The 22,153-nt window shown below is 40.1% G+C and overlaps 1 protein-coding gene across 1 annotated transcript in view; it reads left to right on the top strand.

Annotated features, from left to right (window-relative positions):
- The window catches only part of NEK1 (NIMA-related kinase 1), a 156,074-nt gene that overhangs the window by 107,466 nt on the left and 26,455 nt on the right, over positions 1-22,153 (top strand). Inside the window, exons 23-26 of the mRNA XM_014535229.1 lie at positions 7,251-7,382; positions 11,182-11,247; positions 11,330-11,558; positions 19,415-19,567. Of these exons, the coding sequence (XP_014390715.1) occupies positions 7,251-7,382; positions 11,182-11,247; positions 11,330-11,558; positions 19,415-19,567 (580 nt within the window). The remainder of the gene's footprint in view (positions 1-7,250; positions 7,383-11,181; positions 11,248-11,329; positions 11,559-19,414; positions 19,568-22,153) is intronic.

Raw genomic sequence — 22,153 nt, 5'->3', positions numbered from 1 at the left:
CTGCACACTCCCCACCGGGGATGTGCCCGCAACCAAGGCACATGCCCTTGACCGGAATCGAACCTGGGACCTTTCAGTCCACAGGCTGACGCTCTATCCACTGAGCCAAACCGGTTAGGGCAAGACCACATATCTTTCATTGAATTCTCAAATGTCTTTGATCTAACAAATGGTAAAAATGGCTGCCTTACTTATTAAATCTTTGGCATGTATACCCAATTTTATAAATTTTTCTCTTTGACATAATTAATGGTAAAACATGGTGGTACTAAATAGGACTTCACTATGGAAATTAATTTTCATGTATGATGATAGGATTCCCCCCTTCCCCCACCCTCAAATAATACAGATTTGTGCTTACTAGAGGTAGTGATTTGGCAGAGATTCCTTGTCCTGTTATTTTATACTTTTGTCTTCTATGAAATTTTGTTTTATTTTCTTAGTTTAATAAATTTCACTTTTATGTTGTTTGTCCCATTGGACCGACTTTCTGAATTAAGAACTGAGTCTAATGTTTCCTTGTATGACAACTTAAAAATATGTTATTATCTTCTATCTCAGGATCTGTTAACATTGAAGAATAGCTAGCCTTTCTCAACTAGCATATCTATATATATAAAAGCCTAAGTGACAGGACGACTGAACAGGCTGCGTGGGACGACCAGGGGCCGGCAGGGGGGTTAGTGAGGGCTGACCAAATGACTGAGCAGCAGGCTGCGTGGGGCGACCAGGCTGGCAGGGGGGTTAGTGAGGGCCGCCCAAAAGGCTGGCAGGGGGGGGCAGTTGGAGGTGATCAGGCCAGTTGGGGGTGACCAGGCCAGCGGGGGAGGCAGTTAGGGGCGATCAGGCAGGCAGACAGACTTTCTGAATTAAGGACTCTGTTTAATGTTTTCTCTTATTACAATAACAAATATGTTATTATCTTCTATCTCAAGATCTGGTTAACATTGAAGAATAGCCTTAAGCTGAATTCAGGTTATAAATCATATGTTGATGATGTTTACACAGAAGGCCAAAGTTCTACTGTACTAATAAGTTAATGATATGTGTTAACTTGGCTTATAATGGATGATGTTGCCATGTCTCAATAGATACCCCAAATTACTGTTAAATTTTCCAAAAGCTGACTTAGTTTTATTGTTAGTTTTGTAATTGTTAGAGTTAGCAGGATGTTCTGTTGGTCTTAGTTCTTTGCTTTAAATTTTAAATGTCTGAGTTTCTTTGCTTGCTCATTGTTTTTGCTTCTTCTGATTTGTTTAGCTTAGTTGACCCAGGGAGAAACTAGTATATGTTTGATTATAGGACATAAGCATTTAATAAAGGCTGCTGACAGTGATTATTACAAAGGTACCAATAATGTTGTCTTATACATTGGATCAAATATATCTTAGATCATGGACTATATACTAGTCATTAGCCATATACAAATATGTCAGCCAGGCAGATTTTAATAATATAAGAGTAAATTTTATTGGATTGTTTATCTTCCTTTTGTTAAGTTGTATGAGTTCCCTATAAATGTTGGAGATTAGGCCCTTATCAGATATAATGTTGGCAAATATGTTCTCCCATGTAGTGGGCTTTCTTGTTGTTTTATAAGAGTAAATTTTAATAGTAATGTGTGAAACATTTTCTTCATTAAAGTATCTTCTGTTGGTTAAAAAGAGAGATTTGCTTCTATGGGCACAAAGATGAATAGTATGAAGAGAATTTAGTAGAGATTGTCCATCTTTTTGCATAGTTTTAGCACTGTCCTAAATGTGATTATCTTTAGTCTCATACTCTAAGTCATACACTTTACCAATAAATATATTTTTGTCTCTGTTACTTTTGGTTTTTCTTAAGATTGAGATTAATATAGAAATATCTCTTCAATATAATTTACATCTTAATAATATAAAGTCAAGATAAAGGATTTTCAGTCTCTTTATGTGACTTTTGCCTTTCTTTACTATCTGCTAAGTATTGCCAAGAGGATTTAAAATTTTCCTTAGGCCATAAGTCTACAATTTCCAAGAGTTGTGCCAGTGCCTAAGTCGTATAAAAATTATGTGTGCATATGAATAAACATTTAAAAAGTATAGATGAATGAAGTTATAATTAGTTGGAGCAGTAGGTATATGGGTGACTTTTTTTTCTTTTATTATGAGTTTTCTTAATGTTCCTATCATAGGCATCTGCCCAATAATTTTTGGAAATGACTTTTGAGATATTCTTTATAAGCATAAATGCAAATTGTATCATAGGTTGAGAAGGGAAATTGGTGCTCTTCTTTAGTAAAATTGTTTAAATTCATACTATCTTTCCTGTTTAATTATTGATACAATTAAATTACTCTTGATCATTTTTTAAAATCTTAGTTTTTAAATTTTTGTAATGTAAAGTATTTTCTTTCAGGTTTCTGCTGCTTATTGACCTCTGTGTCATAAACCTTCTTTTGTAGTGCAAAAAACTTTAAATTCTGATTGTACATAGTTGGGAGGTCTTGTTTTTATTTTGCTTTGTGCAAGTGTCTTCATTTCATCAGGTTTTAAAACCAGACTTTTAGTGTTTAAGCCACATGACTTTATTTAATAAAATCTAAATAAATGTTTGCTGAACTATAATAATTGCTACCATTTATTACACACACAGCTGTACACCTTTCGTAAATTATCACATTTAATCCATATACCAAAGAGACAATGAGTACAGCATTCCCATTTTAGAGAGAAGAATTTTGAAGTGTAGAGAGGATAAGAAACATGAAAACAATCACAGGGTTAGTGAGGGGGAGTTTTGGACTTTGAGTGTAGACCTTTCCATTCAGTTGTATTTCATGACTTCCTTAAACAATGAATGGCCATTCAAACTGGCTACTCTTGAAGGCCACTCAAACTATCTCCCATCCTGGCTTTTTACACAGTTCTTTCTGTGGTTTTTATTTTGTTTGTTTTTCCCCAGATCATTTAACACACATCTCTCTACTTTTATTTCTCTGTAACATACTGATTGATTTATGTGTTCCCCTTTCTCTTCTAGTTTATACTTCTTTGAGAGAAAGCATTGTGTCATTCATTTTATTTTATTTTTCTTTGGTTTGAAATTATTTACTGCCATTAGTTCTGGTCGACAATATATTGAGTTCCCCTCTGCCCCCAGGTTTACTGAGATATGTGTAGATATTGTGAAATGTTTACCACAATAATGTTACTTAATACATCTATCACCTCACATAGTTCCCATGTATCATTCATTTTCAATACTCATTATCTAGCATTGTGCTTCACACTTAATACATCTTTGAATGTGTTGATTAATTAATTTTAATCAGATATTGTATATTTGTTTTCTCACAAAATCACATCAAACTTATTTATTGAAATAGCAGAAATAATTTTTAAGTGAATTGGCATAATACAATTAATAAATATGATATGTAGTAGAGAAATTATTACTGATTTACAAAATAACAACAGAATTTATACATTTAAATTAATTTGTTTCCTTCAAAATAATCATCTAGGGAAATAACATTATTCTAAAAATGTGGCTATTTGTTCAGATCTAATTGGAGCTTGTTTTTATTTCCTCAAAATTTATGGAACCTTTTTTGAGTATACTCTATGATAAGATAATCATAAAGTTTCAAAATATTTCTATATAATCTTTCAAGGAGATTATAGTCATTTGTAAGAACTCTAATTTTTAAAAAGTTATATATAATACTAGGCGCCCAGTGCACGAATTCGTGCACTGGTGGAGGTCCCTTGGCCTGGCCGGCAATCCAGGTCTATGGGGGGCCAGCCAGGGGAAGGGACTCCAGGAGGTTGGTCAGCTGGTCGAGGGGCTGGCCAGCTTGCGGGAGGGACCGTGGGACGTTGGCCGGCTGGCCCTCTGATCAGGGCCATCGTGGTGGGGAGGGCGGCTGGCTGGGGGGGAGCGGCTGTGGGAGTGCACTGACCACCAGGGGGCAGCTCCTGCATTGAGCACCTGCCCCCTGGTGGTTAGCGCGCATCATAGCAACTGGTTGACCGATTGTTCGGTCGTAATGGTCACTTAGGCTTTTATATATATACTAGAGGCCTGGTGCATGCAATTCGTGCACTTGGGGTGGGAGGGGGTCCCTCAGCCAGGCCTGTACCCTCTTGCAGTCCGGGAGCTCTTGGGGGATGTCTGACTGCCTTCAGTCGGACATCCTTAGCGCTGTCATGGTGGCAGGAGAGGCTCCTGCCACTGCCGCTGCACTTGCTTCTGGCTGAGCAGTGTTCCCCCTGTGGGAGCACACTGACCACCAGGGGGCAGCTCCTGCATTGAGTGTCTTCCCCCTGGTGGTCAGTGCACATCATAGCGACAGGTTGTTCCACCGTTCGGTTGATTTGCATATTAGCCTTTTATTATATAGGTTAGATGTTTTAAACATCAGCATACTTTCTCCACAATACTGAAATACTGAACTATGGGGTTAAGACTATTTTCTTCTCTTTTTTTTAAATTAAAGACTAATTTTTAGAGCAGTTTTAGGTTCATAGCAAAATTAAAAGGAATGTACAAAGGTTTCCCATATAACTCTTGCCTCACACATGTATAACTTGCCCTATTATAACCACCCTCTACCAGGTACATTTGTTATAATTGATGAACCTACACAGACACATCACCATCCAAAGTCCATAGTTTACATTAGGTTTCACTCTTGGTGTTCTATACTCTGTGAGTTTGAGCAAATGTATAATGACATGTATTCGTCATTATAATATCATACAGAGTATTTTCTCTAGCCTAAAAGTCTCTGTACTCTGTATATTTATCCCTCCCACCACCTTTACTCCCCTTCCAACCCCTAGATCTTTTTCTTTAAAAAAAAAAATGTGTATTTTTTTTATTGATTTCAGAGAGGAAGGGAGAGGGAGAAAGAGAAAGAAACATCAATGATGAGAGAGAATCATTGATCAACTGCCTCCTGCATGCCCCCTACTGGGGATGAGCCCGCAACCCGGGCAAGTGCCCTGGACTGAAATCGAACCTGGGACCCTTCAGTCCACAAGCTGATGCTCTATCCACTGAGCCAAACAAGCTAGGGCTCCACGGATCTTTTTATTGTCTCCATAGTTTTGCCTTTTACAGAATGTCATACGGTTAAAATCATACAGTATGTAGCCTTTTCAGGTTAACTTCTTTCACTGAGTTAATATGCATTTAAGTTTCTTCCATGAATTTGCATGGCTTATTAGCTCATTTCTCTATAGCACTGAATAATATCCCATATAGATGTATATATACACACCAGTTTGTTTGTTTTTATCCATTTACCTACTGAAGGTCATCTTGGTTGCTTCCAAGTATTACCAATTATAAATAAATCTGCTGTAACCATCTGTGTGCCTTAGGCTTTTATATATATACTAGAGGCCTGGTGCATGCAATTCGTGCACTTGGGGTGGGAGGGGGTCCCTCAGCCAGGCCTGTACCCTCTTGCAGTCCGGGAGCTCTTGGGGGATGTCTGACTGCCTTCAGTCGGACATCCTTAGCGCTGTCATGGTGAGTGAATGTACCATTTTGCATTCCCATGAGAAATGAATGAGAGTTCCTGTTGCTTCACATCCTCAGAAGCATTTGGCACTGTCAGTGTTTTGGATTTTAGCACTCATGATAAAGTTCACTGGTATCACATTTGTTTTAATTTGCAATTTCCTAATGGCATATGGCAAGGAGCACCTTTTCATATGCTCATTTGCCATTTGTACACTTCTTTGGTGAGGTGTCTATTAAGTTTTGTCCATTTTTTAAACTAGGTTATTTGTTTTCTTATTGTTGAATTTTAAGACTTCTTTATATATTTTGGTTAACAGTTCTTTGCGTGTTTATATCTTGCAAATAACTTTTCCCAGTCTGTGGCTTGTGTTCTCATTCTCTCCATTGTGTCTTTCACAGACTAAAAGTTTTTAATTTTAATGAAGTACTGTTTTTTAATTCTCTTTTTCATGGATTGTGCCTTCGGCGTTCTATCTAAAAAAGTCCTTGCCAAACCCTAGTTCATCTAGATTTTCTCCTATGTTATCTAGGAGTTTTATAGTTTTGCGTTTAACTTTTAGGTCTGTGATAGATTTTGAGTTAATTTTTGTGAAGAATGTATGGTTTGTGTCTATACATTTTGTTTGTTTGTTTGTTTGTGGATATCTAGTTTCAGCACCATTTATTGTAAAGACTATCTTTTCTCCATTGAGTTGCCTTTGCTCCATTGGTAAAGATCAGTTGACTGTATTTGTGTGCTCTATTTCTGATTTCTGTTCTGTTCCATTTATCTACCTCTTTATTCTTACACCAATACTATAATGTCTTGATTCCTGTAGCTTTATAATAAGGCTTGAAGTCATTTCTCAAATTTTGTTCTTTTCCTTCAATACTGTGTTAGATACTTCCATCTTCTCTTGAACAACATATACTAGCGTAAAATGAAAGCCCAGAAGACTAAATATTAGAATTGTATTACTACCTTATGCTTAGAAGATACTCAATAAATATTGCATGTGAAATGTATTCTCACCAGAAATTTGTGTTTATTGGTTTGAAAAAGAGATAGAAGTAGGGAGCAGAGTTGCTGCCATATTAATGTGACCATACCTGTAAATGCCATTTCCTGGTATTATTAAAGGTTCAGAATCTGACTTTGCATTGTTTAGAGTCTAAGTGGCAAGATAAAAATGAACACCTATATGAATATAACAAATGATATTTTAATGACATAAATCTTATTCACTGTGCATAATTGTTCTTCCATTCTCATTTATGTTGACATTTTTATAATGAGGGCTCTTACGTTTGGTGATTGATGTTAAACTTTAAGAAGATTGTACCAAACTTGCACAAATTACAGAAACATTTTCAAGTGTAAGATTAATAAATATTTTTTCTTCCCACGAAATGCTTTTTCCCCCATGAAATGTTTTAGTTTATTAAAGTGAGAGGATTAATATTTAGTCTTTTAGAAGACAATTTGTTTTTAAGAGCACTTAATGAAATACTGTTAATAAAGTATTAAAGAATGACTTGGTACTACATGACACATAATTATGTTTACATCTGAGGCCTGAGATGTTTCTCTTTATTCACTGATCATGCCTACCTACATCATGAAAATTGAGGAATGGAGAAAACTATATGTGGATACAATGTATAAGCAAACAGTGATCTTATATATACCTTTATATATCTTTTATCTCTTCCTGCAAATATAAATTCCCAGTGTGTATTTAAATTCTTTATTATAGTTGGTGTCTAAAGGAGTAAAGGGTTCTGATATGTCTCCTCCTTTGGGACAGCATGAAGCAAGTGGCTCGCCATCAAAGCATCAGATAAGACCTGTTATTTCTGTGACTTCAGCCTTGAAAGAAGTGGGTATGGTAAGTTTCCTAAAATTTAGAGCTCCTTAAAGTCAAAAGATTATCAAAAGGATTCAATTTAATGAAGTTATATTAATTTCTAATGTTCCATTAGATTTTTCTAGGAATAAAATTACCTAAGATTTCTGTGTCTGCTCTACTCTGAATTCTGGAGCCTTGCTGCTCATAAGTTTTATATCTAGGAACACCTGGTAGATAAAACTATTTTAAAGTTATTCTCTCTCCCTCTTTTACTTTAAAATAATATTGAACAAATAAAATATATATACAAATGTACCAAAAATAAAGCAAAAACATTTTTATATCCCAGCTTTCATAATTAACAAAGGCGTACTTTTTAAGAAATAATGTCTTTGGTACTTAGAGTAATTAACTCTAGGAATAAAATTTAAGACATATTTACATTTATTGTTTTGGCATAGCAAATGTTAGAGGAGTCAGTATAATTACAATTAATGCATCAGTTATTTCTTTTACCTTCTATTTCTGAATCTGTCTTGCCATATGGATGACACACAAATATGTGGGCGAGTATAAAGTTTAAGCTCTGAAGAATGTGCCAGGTATCCATCTGAAATGTGAAAACTCTGTTCTAAGGTTAAGGGAAATGGGTTCATGATGTGGAATTTCAGTCTAGAATTCATCAGACAGAAGGGGAAAAGTCTCCTGAACCATCTATATAATAAAGAGCCAGGGTCATAACGACCCAAGGCTCGACCAGACCGGAAGTCAGTGCTGGGTTGCTGTGGTGACCCAGAACTGACTGGGGCTGCTGCGGGCGCCCAGACCCAGCACTGACTGCCTAGGCGACCCAGCACTGACTGCCTACGGGGCTGCAGATCAGGCCCAGAGAGAGGCCTGCAGAGAGAGAGGCAAGGTCTGATCCGTAGCCTCTGTGGCAGCCATTGATCAGAACTTGCCTCTTTTTCTCTCCCGGCCTGGCCAACAGCCACGCCTCCATTTCTCTCCAGGCCTCCACTGGGACTGCTGATCAGCCCCACCTTTCTGATCAGGCCCTGTTGATAGGCCCAGAGAAGCTGACTGGCATAGAAACTGACCAATCAGAACCAAATCTGGGTCAACTGTGAGGAGCCAATGGCTACCTAGAAGGCAGAGCTTTTGACACTGGCATAGAAACTGACCAATCAGAACCAAATTGGCCAACAGAGGAGGGCAGTTGGGGGCAAGATCAGGCCTGCAGGGGAAGGTAGTTGGGACCGAGACAAGGCTGGCAGGTGAGGGCAGTTAAGGGCGATCAGGCAGGCAGAGGCAGTTAGGGGCGATCAGGCCAGCAGGAGAGAGCAGTTGGTGAGATCAGGATGGCAGGGGAGGGCAGCTGGGGGCAAGATCAGGCTGGCAAGGGAGGGCAGTTAGGGGTGATCAGGCAGGCAGAGGCAGTTGGGGGCTCGATCAGGCTGGCAGGGGAGAGCAGTTGGGGGCTCGATCGGGCTGGCAGGGGAGGGCAGTTAGGGGCAAGCAGGCAGGCAGGTAGGGGCGATCAGGCAGGCAGGCAGAGAGGTTAGGGGCGATAAGGCAGTCAGGCAGAGGCAGTTAGGGACGATCAGGCAGGCAGGTAGAGAGGTTAGGGGCAATAAGGCAGGTAGGCAGAGAGGTTAGGGGTAATCAAGCAGGTAGGCAGGTGAGTGGTTAGGAGCCAGTGGTCCCGGATTGTGAGATGGGTGTCCTAAACCAGTGGTTGGACATCCCCTGAGGGGTCCCCGATTGGAGTGGGTGCAGGCTGGGCTAAGGGAAGCCCCCCTCCGTGCACAAATTTCGTGCACGGGGCCTCTAGTATAATATAACACATTAACCTGATTTCTCCTCACCTGGTAATTAATGTCTGTGCCTTGTTATAGTTGAGTTTCATTAAATTTTTGTAGACACCACTGTTATTGGTGAGCCAATTTTTACAGCCTGTGTGTTTGTCTTGAAAATAAGACTGAGTAGGAAAAGACAAGTTTCTTGGTCACTCTTAAAAACTTCATAGAAGTAACTGTTGTTCTTTAAGTAGGATTAGTCTCTCTTCTTTCTGATAACGACTTTGCATGTACTACGTTGTTCACTTCAACTTTAGATACCACTGTGTGGTTCCCTCCTGGTACCCAGTCTCACATCTCAAGTAGCTGTGACCTCTCTGGTTGTAGCGACTGCTAATTCCTGACTACTATACTGGGTAAAAGGCTCTTTGTCTCATTACATGTATTGCTTTCAAACTGACCACTGTACTTTTTTTGTGTTTTTCTCAAATACTACAAATTAAGGTAATTCATGTAACTAAATGGTTTTTCTTTGTGTTTTCTTGGTAAATATTGCTTACTTATACTTTTAAAATTGCTCTTGCATACTCTGAGTCTTCCATATATAGTTTGCTTTCATAACTACTAATTTCTTCTTTTCACATATGTAAAAATTCTAGGTGTCTAAGATTGCTATGATTTTGCTAATCAAACAATAGAATTTATATTATCCTTGGTACATGGGGCTCAGAACTCACTATTGATACTCTCTTGGCTTAGGTAAACCCCCGAGGGGTCCCCGATTGGAGTGGGTGCAGGCTGGGCTAAGGGAAGCCCCCCTCCATGCACAAATTTCATGCACCGGGCCTCTAGTATAATATAACACATTAACCTGATTTCTCCTCTCCTGGTAATTAATGTCTGTGCCTTGTAATAGTTGAGTTTCATTAAATTTTTGTAGACAACACTGTTATTGGTGCGCCAATTTTTACAGCCTGTGTGTTTGTCTTGAAAATAAGACTGAGTAGGAAAAGACAAGTTTCTTGGTCACTCTTAAAAACTTCATAGAAGTAACTGTTGTTCTTTAAGTAGGATTAGTCTCTCTTCTTTCTGATAACGACTTTGCATGTACTACGTTGTTCACTTCAACTTTAGATACCACTGTGTGGTTCCCTCCTGGTACCCAGTCTCACATCTCAAGTAGCTGTGACCTCTCTGGTTGTAGCGACTGCTAATTCCTGACTACTATACTGGGTAAAAGGCTCTTTGTCTCATTACATGTATTGCTTTCAAACTGACCACTGTACTTTTTTTGTGTTTTTCTCAAATACTACAAATTAAGGTAATTCATGTAACTAAATGGTTTTTCTTTGTGTTTTCTTGGTAAATATTGCTTACTTATACTTTTAAAATTGCTCTTGCATACTCTGAGTCTTCCATATATAGTTTGCTTTCATAACTACTAATTTCTTCTTTTCACATATGTAAAAATTCTAGGTGTCTAAGATTGCTATGATTTTGCTAATCAAACAATAGAATTTATATTATCCTTGGTACATGGGGCTCAGAACTCACTATTGATACTCTCTTGGCTTAGGTAAAAAAGCCAGTTCTCAATTATGTTTAGTAGTATTGCTTACTAAGCATACATATGTACATGAAACAAAGAAAGCTTCAAAATAACATGGCCTATCTTGAATTACTTTATTCATCAAAACTTTCCTTAGCTCTAATTGAGAGCCTATATGAATTAATTTTCTTTTTATTTCTATTATTGACTTAAAATTACCAAAAAATTCAGGTGCCAAAGAGGAAGAGGATATAGTCAAATAGGTAATCAGTAATCCAAAAATATGACAAATAATTGAGAATTGGCCCTTTTACTATATATTTAATCTATTACCTGTTTCTCACTGCTGATAATATAGGAAGTTGTGTTAACATTTACAGGAATAAAATAACTCACAAGGAACAATTTAATGAAAAACAAAAAGTAACAAAAATTTTGAGTTAGAATGTTAAAATAACATTATTTCTTACTCTGAAACTATCTGTGTTTAAAGGACAGAAGTTTAACTGATACCCAGGACACCTCAGAAGAAATGCAAAAGACTAACAATTCCATTTCAGTAGGTACAATTTTCCATTTTTTCTCTCAATCATTTTACTTAATCATATACATTATAAAATACAGCATTTTAACTGTTTCAGAGTAAACGAGAAATACTACGGAGATTAAATCAAAATCTTAAAGCTCAAGAAGATGAAAAAGGGAAGCAGTGTCACCCTGATATGGGTGAGGTAATTGCGCATGAAAATGCCGAAAAGCATGAAAAAGAAAAGTTGATTTCACCTGATCGCAAGAAGTGGGAGGCAGGAGGTCAACTTGTGATTCCTCTGGATGAGTTTGCATTGGATACATCCTTCTCTGCAACTGACAGTATGTATGACAGTATGTGTTTTTATCCTGTTTTGGCATAGCACACATGTAAACTTGTAGACTGGACACTCTGAGGGAAAGAACACTTTAGAGGGATTGAGAGAACCTGGAAGAAATTCACATATATGTGAAACATGGGGACAAAACTATTAAACCTTAAGAATAGCAAGGATTTTTATTACAGAAGTGTAAAGTGTGAGCGGGGGGACTAATGATATATACTATTTAAATTGTATTACTTTAACCCTTTCTAATCTGTTCCAGGAATAATTCTTGATGAGAACTAGAGTAGTAAACTGACAAAATCTCAGAAAGGTCCCTTAGGGATTTAGCAGGAATATTAAGATCTCAATAATATATTTATTCAGCAATATTTATGAGCACCTACTATTGTCTTGCATTTTCCCAGGCACTAGATAGAGATATAACCGTGAATGAATGAAGTGATATGTGCTCTTTGGAGCTAATATTCTAAAAGAGCGAGGCTGACCTCTGTCTAAAGTTTTAAGTAATTTTTTTTAATGGACTATTTTTGTAGAATTCTTTCTTACCATGGAGAAAAGCCCAAAGATTCCACAGCATTTGTTTACTTATTTTAACAGTTCTTTTTTAAAAAATCTTTATTGTTGAAAGTATTACATATGTTCCCTTTTTACCCCCATTGACCCCATCTAGGATGCGCCTGCCCCCACCCCTGCCCCAGGCCTTCACCTTCCTATTGTGTGTATCCATGGGTTATGCAAATATGCATACAAGTTCTTTGCTTGATCTCTTCCCACCCACCCTGATCCACCTTCCCTCTGAGATTCTGCAGTCTGTTCCAATCTTCTATGTCTCTGGATCTATTTTGTCCATTAGATTCCACATATGAGTGAGATCATGTGATACTTGTCTTTCTCTGACTGGCTTATTTTGCTTAGCTTAATACTCTCCAGGTCCCTCCATGCTGTCTCAAATGGTAAGAGATCCTTCTTTTTTATAGGTGCATAGTATTCCATGGTATAAATGTACTACAGTTTTTTTATCCCCTCATCTGATGGGCACTTGGGCTGTTTCCACATCTTAGCTATTGTAAATTGTGCTGCTGTAAACATAGGGATGCATACATTCTTTCTGATTGGTGTTTTAGGTTTCTTAAGATATATTCGTAGAAGTGGAATCACTGGCTCAAATGGCAGTTCCATGTTTAATTTTTTGAGGAAACAATTCTTTATGGAATTCCATTATATGCCACATACTCCTAAGCAGTGAGGATACATAATGGTTAAGACATATTCTCTCCACTCAAGGAGATTAGGGTCTAGTGCAGCCGTGGGCAAACTACGGCCCGAGGGCCGGATCCGGCCCGTTTGAAATGAATAAAACTAAAAAAAAAAGACCGTACCCTTTTATGTAATGATGTTTACTTTGAATTTATATTAGTTCACACAAACACTCCATCCATGCTTTTGTTCTGGCCCTCCGGTCCAGTTTAAGAACCCATTGTGGCCCTCGAGTCAAAAAGTTTGCCCACCCCTGGTCTAGTGGAAAGGGAGGCAAGAAGAGAGGCAATTCATTATAGTTGATAAATAATGTGGTAGGAAATAATCATAAGGCACTGTAAGAATATATATCCCAGGGCATAAATCAGTCTTGGGAGAGCTAAGAAAATGATTTTTGGAAACAGTGATGTGCTAAGGAATAAAAAGTGTTAGCTCAATAAACCAAAGCCAAGCAGAGTGTTTGCAGCAGAGAATTAGTAGGGCTGATAATTACGAGAGCATGTGAAGCGCAGGGAATGGATATAATTCAGCATGGTTGGCAAAGTTCAGAATTCAAGACAAAGAATGGCAAGCAAGAAACCTTGGAAGAGGTAAGCAGGGCCAGATCATGAAGGGTTCTATACACTGGCTGTGTTGAACAGTATGAGCTTTACCCTTATTGAGAGAGGTCTTCAAACAGTGTGCCATTAATGGTTTTCTGGTATATTGAATCCTGACTGGGGAATAATAGATGGGGGGCAGGGGGGAAGCATAATGGTACCATCAGACTGGTGGTACTTTGAATTTTTGTCCTCTTCCCTAATCTGGCTGCTACTGTTTGCATCTCAGAGTTTTCAAATAGCTTAATAGCTTATGCATTTCGTCCTGGCTTCTACAGCTGTATTGAGAGACACAGGTTGATGCTTACTTCATCTTCCCAAGACTTTGAAATGTAATTATCCTTAAAGAGATTTAAATACTAAGAAAATTAGTCTTTATAGTTATCTGTGTAATGGCAATTTCTAGTATTTTTTAATGTCTTTGTTTAGGTTCACATATCCACGTAGTATCATTTTCCTTCTGGCTAAAGGACTTATTTTAACATTTTTTTTTTGTAATATTGGCGATAGATTCTTTCAACTTTTTATACTGAAGAGTATTTCACCTTAACTTTTAAAAGATATTTTCTCTGGGAATAGAGTTCTAGGTTGGCAGTTTTGTCTTTCAGTGCTTTAAAGATGTTGCTCCACTGTCTTCTTACTTGCATTGTTTCTGACTAAAAATCTGATTCTTACCTTTGTGCCTCTCTATATAACATGGCATTTTTTGGTGATGTGTCTTGAAATTGTTGTTTTAGATATTTTTCTCAATTGTTTTGGTTATTTAGGCAATAGCACAATCCAGTATCCTATTCCATCTTACTCAGGATTAAAAAGTCCTTGAGACCAGTTTTTAGAGGCCTTGTACTAATATAGACGAAAAGTATTGATAACTTTCACAGAGTTGCTGAAAGTTGATAAAGAAAAGAGGGCACTTGTAAGATATATTTGGAGATAGGCCTCTAAGGGTTTTATGTGAAACTCTTCTAGGAGTTTGTCAGAGGAAGAAAAACTTTGAAGACAAAATGAGGAACATTTAGAGTTAGGAAAATTGAGAATGTGGCTTGGATTACAAGGAAAAAGAGAAGACTTAAGAAAGAGTGATGACAAATTGAGGCTAAAAAATTTACATTGGTTTTGTCCAGGAAAAGGCATTGTGATCTTGATAAAAGCAGTGTCATTAGAGTGCCAGGGGCAGAAATAGAGCCTAGGAATTAAGAAGCAAATGGAAGTTGAGGAAATTAAAAAAAAAAAAATTTTAACCAATGGACACAGACACTGGGGTGGTGGGGGCTTGCCAGGGGTGGGTCAATTGGAGAAAAAGGAGACATATGTAAATCTTTAGACAATAAATTAAAAAAATTTTAGAACCTTTTAAGGAAGCTGAGCTATGAAGGGCAATAGAGATATAAGTTGGTGTTACTTGGTAGCAATTTAGAGTCAGTGAAACTATGAAAAAAGAGACTTGAAAATATTTTATGCTAATTAGGTTAAAGTATATCACATCACTCTCCCATTTTAAAACAAGTGATTTCCATGGCAATTAGAACAAAAATCCAAAGTCCCTTTCATAGTCCACTAGGCTCTCCTGAGGTTTTCCCTTGCCTATTGACCTATCTACTTCTTTCTACCTACGGTGGGGCCTTGACTTACGAGTGTCCCGACTAACAAGTTTTTTGAGATACCAGCTGTCTCTCAGCCGATTTTTTGCTTTGAGTTGACAGAGTAATTTGAGTTAACGAGCTCGGTCTCAGAACGAATTAAACTCGTAAGTCAAGGCCCCACTGTACTCACTTTTTACTTCTTTTAACACATGCCAAGCTCTTTCTTTTTCTCTTATTCTTAGTCTTCATTTTTAGTATTAATATGTCTTATTTCTTCTCAATGCTTTTTAGATTTTCTCACTAAGCTATGGTGTTTTTTTTAAGCTATGGTTTTAGTAAATTTGATTATGATGTACCTTTATGTCATTTTTCTTCATGTTTCTTTTACTTGGGTTTTGTTGAGCTTCTTGGATTTGTGAGTATATAGTTTTCATCAGATTTGTTTGCCATTATATTTTCCAGCCCTCCTTTCTAGATGCTCAATATGAATCTTGTTAATGTTTTCCTTATCTGTGAGTATCATCAGCAATCTTGTCTCTAGTTTGTGGAACATATGGAATTCAGTCATAATGACAGTTATAAACGTCCCTATCTACTAATAACATCATCTCTGTCATTTTGGGGCTTGGTTTTGATTGATAGACTTTTTTCTATTTAGTGTAAGTTGAATTCTGCTGCTTTTTTATACAGGCTTGGTAATTCTTGTTTGGAGGCCAAGCAGTTAATTTTACTTTGATGGGTGTTGTATATTTTTGTGTTTCTGTAAATATTTTTGTTCTTTTTGTTCTGAGACACAATTCACTTGTAAAAAGTTTGACCCTTTTATGTCTTGCTTTTAAGCTTTGTTAGATTGAGCCAGAACAATGTTTAGTCTGTGGCTAATTTTTCTCCCTTTACTGAGTCAAAAACCTCTCTGAGTAATGTACTTGATGCCTTGTGAATTATAAGATTTCCTCTTCTGGCTGGTGGGAATAGGGACTATTTCTGATCCTGTGTAAACTCCAAGTATTGCTCCCTCTACTCCTTTCGGGTGGTCTTTTTTCTAGACTACAGTAATTTCCTCACGCATGTGCTGATCATTATTCAGCTTAGACTTGAAGGGGCTCTTTACAGTTCTCCTGAATTCTCTATTTGTGTAGTTTTCTACTCTTCAGCACTCTTCTTGCCAACGTAAGCCACTTTGCCACCCTAGACTTCCAGTTCCATTACCTCTGCTCAGAGAGACCACCTGGTCTTCCCTGTATCGAAGGATATGAAGTATATATATATTTTCTTATGGACATTCAGTTTTCTACTTTCCTTTGTTAAAGAGACCCCAAACACATATTACATTGCTTTGGCATCTTTGTCAAACACCAAGTGGCTGTAAGTCATATGTCTATTTTTGGGTTCTCTACTCTTTTCAACCATCTTTTTTTAAAATTGGTTCCCTGTTGGTAACCTTTTTGACTGTACAAACTGATTATTACCTGCTAATTTTCAGGTCCTTACTTCCATAGAACTGGTACACAAAAATTTATATCAGTAAATATTTGGGTACCATTGAAAGTTTATGACTTATACCCCATACTAGTAGCCTGGTGCACGAAATTTGTGTACATTAAAAGGGAATTAATTGCCCTAAGCGGTTTGGCTCAGTGGATAGAGCATCAGCCTGCGGACTCAAGGATCCCAGGTTCGATTCCAGTCAAGGGCATGTACCTTGGTTGCGGGCACATCCCCAGTGGGGAGTGTGCAGGAGGCAGCTGATCAATGTTTCTCTCTCATTGATGTTTCTAACTCTCTATCCCTCTCCCTTCCTCTGTAAAATATCAATAAGATATATTTTTTTTAAAAAAGGGAATTAATTAGCGGAGATATTTTAATATTGCTATTTGCCCTTTCTCTATAATAGAAGTGTGAGAAATGAAAGGAAATTAGTAAAATGTATATGAAAATAATATATAAATTTATTAATAAATAAACAGTAACAAAAGGACATAACAACAACAGAGGCATGATATAAAAACGAAAAAAATATAATATGAAAACAACAAAAACATGATATGAAAACAACAAAAACATGATATAAAAACAACAGTGATGCAAACAGTGACTGATAAATTGATTAAGCTGCCAGAGGGATGTCTGACTGCCAGCTTGGGCCCGATCCCCCAGGGAGCAGGCCTAAGCCAGCAGGTGGACATCCTCCGAGGGGTCCCAGACTGCAAGAGGGCATAGGCCGGGCTGAGGGACCCCTCCGAGTGCACAAATTTTTGCTATAATGCTATAAAATAAAGACATGGCTATGGGCGTGGTCGCTGTCTCTCAGAGAAGCAGCGTCCCACCGAGACCCAGATTTCATTCTCTTGTCTGTCTTTTCTAAGCCTTTCAGCCGCCCCCACTCAGGTTCACCCTTGGCTGTTCTGGCGTGGCACACTTTATAAAGATATGCCTCTACGCTCCGAGGGCAGGTTCCTGCCTCAAACCCCGCCCTAACAGGAAACAGCTCCGGGAAACAGCTCGGGGGGAGGGTGCAGCCATTTCCAAGATGACCCCTGCAGGACTGACTTCCTTCCGGTTGGTCGCGGTTCTGGACGTAATGTTACACCCAGGGTTTTTATATAAAATTATATTCTATCTATTACTGCTAGATACCTAAGTGCTAAATGTATTATTAACAAACATTCTGAAAATTCAAACTTCAATAGATAATTTCCCATATTTTTGCTTTCCTAAATTTTATTTTTCAAGTTTATCCAAAATTATTATTGTCAAAAAGAAAATGTAGTTGCCTACTTAAGATATATAAGAAAATAAAACAAAATTTCTTAGCTATACTTTTCTCTACTTTTAATCCATCAGTACATTTAGCTTAGTATTTGTTTTCTGTTCTCTTCAATTAAATTCATAGAAAAAATTAATTTACATTTTATCTTTTTTGTGCTCTCCCAATAATTGCTCAATTATATTAGTTTTTTTATTTTCTCAAGTAAAATTTTTATAGAAACATAATATATATATTTTTTATTTTTATATTCCCTAAAATTCTTTAGTATTTAAAAAGTAATTATAGATATATTTTTATTACTGGTGTTAGTTTCATCATTCATTTCCTGAAAGTCTTTTCTTAAGCATCACCATCATATGCTGTTTGTGATATAACCTTTATTTCTCATGAAGTACTCAGTTGGATAGAAGACCATGAATCTGCCTCATCTATATATATAAAACCCTAATATGCAAATAGACCAAACAGCAGAACAACCAAACAGCCAGTCACTATGATATGCGCTGACCCTCAGGGGGCGCAGGCGGAACATGGTGGGTGTCGGTAGCAGGCAGCAGAGCATGGAACATGGCGGGCATCGGCCATGGCGGTATGGTAGAGCAGGTGAGTGGGGGCGCCAGACCAAGGCAGGGCTCCAGTCACTGTCATTGGGGCATGCCTCTGCTGGTTACTGACAATTTTTTGTTCCCACGCGCCACGGTCCCTCCCAGCACTTGCACCTGCTGCCAGCGCCTGCCCCTCTCACACCCACTGCCAACACTGAAGCCACCACTCGCAACCGCTGCTGGTGCCTGGCGCCGGCCCCAATCGCTCGGCACCATCAGCGGGTGCGAGTGGCGCCTGCCAGCCCTGATTGCCCCTCAGGGCTTCTCCATCTCCCCCTGCTCCTGAGGGGCAATTGGTGCTGGCAGCCACCGCTCGCAGCCACTGCTGGCTCTGGCCCCACTTGCACTGCTGCTTGCACCATCAGCGTGTGAAAGCGGTGGTGGCTGGAGCGGGACTGCCAGGGGACTGGGGGCCGCAACGGAAGGGGCTGGGTGGAGACGCCCCTGTGCCCACCTCAGCCTCGCAGCCCACAGTTCCTCTTAAGGTGCACAAATTTGTGCACTGGGCCCCTAGTCTATATATATAAAAGCCTGAGCGACCGGCTGACTAGGGTGGTCACTGTCTCTCAGAGAAGCAGCGTCCCACCGAGACCCGGATTTCATTCTCTTGTCTGTCTTTTCTAAGCCTTTCAGCCGCCCCCACTCAGGTTCACCCTTGGCTGTTCTGGCGTGGCACACTTTATAAAGATATGCCTCTTGCTCAACACAGGAGCAGAAACCATAGACAGGGAAACATGGAACAGACTGATGAATCTCAGAGGGAAGGAGGGACGGGGGAGGGTGGGAAGAGATTAACCAAAGATCTTAGATGCATACTAGAGGCCCAGTGCATGGATTCGTACATTGGTGGGGTCCTTCAGCCTGGCCTGTGCTCTTTTGCAATCTGGGACCCCTCAGGGGATGTCGGAAAGCCGGTTTGGGCCCAGTCCCCACAGGCCAGGCCGAGGGACCCCACCAGTGTAAAAATCCGTGCACTGGGCCTCTAGTAATGCCGTATTATGTTATTTCATTGAAATAGTTGTATCTTTTTCTTGTAGGACATACAGTGGGAGAGGTTATTAAATTAGATCCTGGAGGATCTCCAAGAAGAGTCTGGGGAAAAAGCCCTACGGATTCTGTTCTAAAGATACTTGGAGAAGCTGAACTACAGCTGCAGACAGAACTATTGGAAAACACAACCATTACAAGTGGTAAGCATAAACTAGTTGTTCTATACTGGCAGTAATATTAAAAACTAAACTAAAAGCTGTGGTACATTTACACAGTGGAATATTATGTGACTGCAAAAAAGAAGGAACTCTGGAATTCATTATGCTAAGTGAAATAAGCCAGTCAGAGAAAGACAAATACCATATGATTTCCTTAATATGTGGAATCTAATGAACAACATGAACTAACAAACTGGGGTATGTACCCTGACCAGGAAACAAACTACCACCTTTCAGTGTTTGGGACAACACTCTAACCAATTGAGACACACTGGGCAGCTTTTGCCCTTTTCTTAATTGGATTGTTTGTTTTCTTACTGTTGAGTTCTAAGAGTTCTTTATATATTTTGTGTAACAGTCCTTTATGTATTTACTAGAGGCCTGGTGCACAATTCATGCACAGGTGGGGTCCCTGGTCTGGCCAGCGATCGGGGCCATCAGGCCAGCTGGCTGGGTGGGAGGGAGGGGCTGCAGGAGGTTGGCCAGCCAGGGGGACGGGCTGCAGGAGGTTGGCCGTGGGAGCGCACTGACCACCAGGGGCAGCTCTTGCATTGTCTGCCCCCTGGTGGTTAGTGTACTTCATAGCAACCAGTGGACTGGTCATTCGGTTGTTGGATTGCTTAGGCTTTTATATATATAGACTAGTGGCCTGTTGCACGAAGTTTCGTGCAATAGGCCTTCTTTCCCCTGGCTGCCAGCACCAGTTTTCCTCTGGCACGGACCCAGACGACCTTCACTCTGGCCACCGCCTTCCATCTTCGCTCTGGACACAGTCTTCACTGTGGCTGGAGCCTTCATTCTTTGCTCCTCACTCCGGCGGGAGTCTTCAGTCTCCGGCCAGAGCTGCTCCTGTAGCTCCTTCCGCCCCCCACCCTCCCCCTCATAGCTTGATTGCTGCTTCGCCTGCAGACCTCGCTGACAGGCTCCTGGGTCCCGGGGTGCCGCCTTGCCTGTGGCCCGGCTTTCCAATCATGATCACGATCACAGGCCGCAGGCAAGGCGACTCCTGGGTCCCGGGATGCTGCCTTGCCTGCAACCCAGCTTTCTGATCACGATCACGGGCCACAGGCAAGGCGGCTCTTGGGTCCCGGGGTGCTGCCTTGCCTGCGGCCCGGCTTTCCGATCACGATCAGGATCACGGGCCGCAGGCAAGGCAGCTCCTGGGTCCAGAGGGGCCACCTTGCCTGCAGCCTGGCTTTCCGGTGGCTCCTGGGGTCACACACGGGGGCCTGGATGGCGGCTCCTGGTGTTTCGCCCTGCCTCCAGTATGCAAATTAGCCGCCATCTTTGTTGGTGGGGGGCCCGGATGGCGGCTCTCGCTGGCCCGCCCTGCCCGCAGTATGCAAATTACCCACCACCTTTGTTGGCGGTTAATTTGCATATCACTTTGATTAGCCAATGGGAGGTGTAGCGAAGGTACAGTCAATTACCATGTTTGTCTATTATTAGATAGGATGTCTTTTGCAAACAATTTTTCCCAGTCTGACTTGTGTTCTCATTCTCAACAGTGTCTTTCACAGAATGAAAGTTTTTAATTTTGGGGGGAAAGTTTTTAATTTTAATGAAGCACAGTTTATTAATTCTCTCTTTCATGGATTGTCTTTGATATCCTATCAGAAAAGTCCTTGCCAAACCCAGGATCATCAGGATTTTTTGCTGTGTTACCTTCTAGGAGTTTTATAGTTTTGCATTTAACATTTAGGTTTGCTATCAATTTTTGAGTTAATTTTGTGACATGTGTAGGGTCTGTGTCTAGACAATTTTTTTGGCCTTTGGATGTTCAGTTGTCCAGCACCATCCTATATAATAAAAGCCCAGCAGCCATAATGGCAGAATGACCAGAACGACCGCTTGACCTGTCACTATGATGTGCACTGACCACCTCTTGGTCCCTTTCCCTGGCCGGCAGGCTCAGATCACTAATGGCGAATTGGGAACTGGGGTGGGGGGGCAGGACTGGCGAGTGGGTGGACGGCCGACCTCTTGGTCCCTCCCCTTGGCCCGCAGGCTCCAGTCACCGGTGGTGAATAGGGAACTGGGTTGGGTGGTGGGGGATGCGGATGGTGCCAGGCCAAGGCCCCTGCCCCGCCGGTTGCCCCACACACAGTGGGCGACCTGCAGCAGGGGTGGGGTCAGAGAGCAAGTGGGAACGGCCGACCTCTTGACCCCTCCCCCCAGCCAGCAGGCTCCCATCGCCAGATGGCGAGCGGGGAACTGGGGTGGGTGGCGGCAGGGGGCGGGGCTGGCTGCCGGCAGTCAGGGAAGATGTCTCTGATCGCAGGCTAGGCCTAGGGGCTGTACCCATGCATGATTTTGTGCACCAGGCCTCTAGTTTATTATAAAGACTATTCTTTCTCCATTGAATTGTCTTTGCTCCTTTGTTAAAGATCAGTTGACTATATTTATGTGGTCTATTTCTGAGCTTTGTTCTGTTCTGTTGATCTGTTTGTCTGTTCCAATACCACACTCTCTTGATTACTGTAGCTTTTAGTAAGTCTTTTTTTTTTTTTTATACATTTTATTGATTTTTTACAGAGAGGAAGGGAGAGAGATAGAGAGTTAGAAACA

The sequence above is a fragment of the Myotis brandtii genome, unplaced genomic scaffold (assembly GCF_000412655.1).
Source record: "Myotis brandtii unplaced genomic scaffold, ASM41265v1 scaffold14, whole genome shotgun sequence".
Taxonomy (NCBI): domain Eukaryota; kingdom Metazoa; phylum Chordata; class Mammalia; order Chiroptera; family Vespertilionidae; genus Myotis; species Myotis brandtii.
Note: the sequence above shows the minus strand (reverse complement) of the source record. Positions and strands in the feature narration are given on the sequence as shown.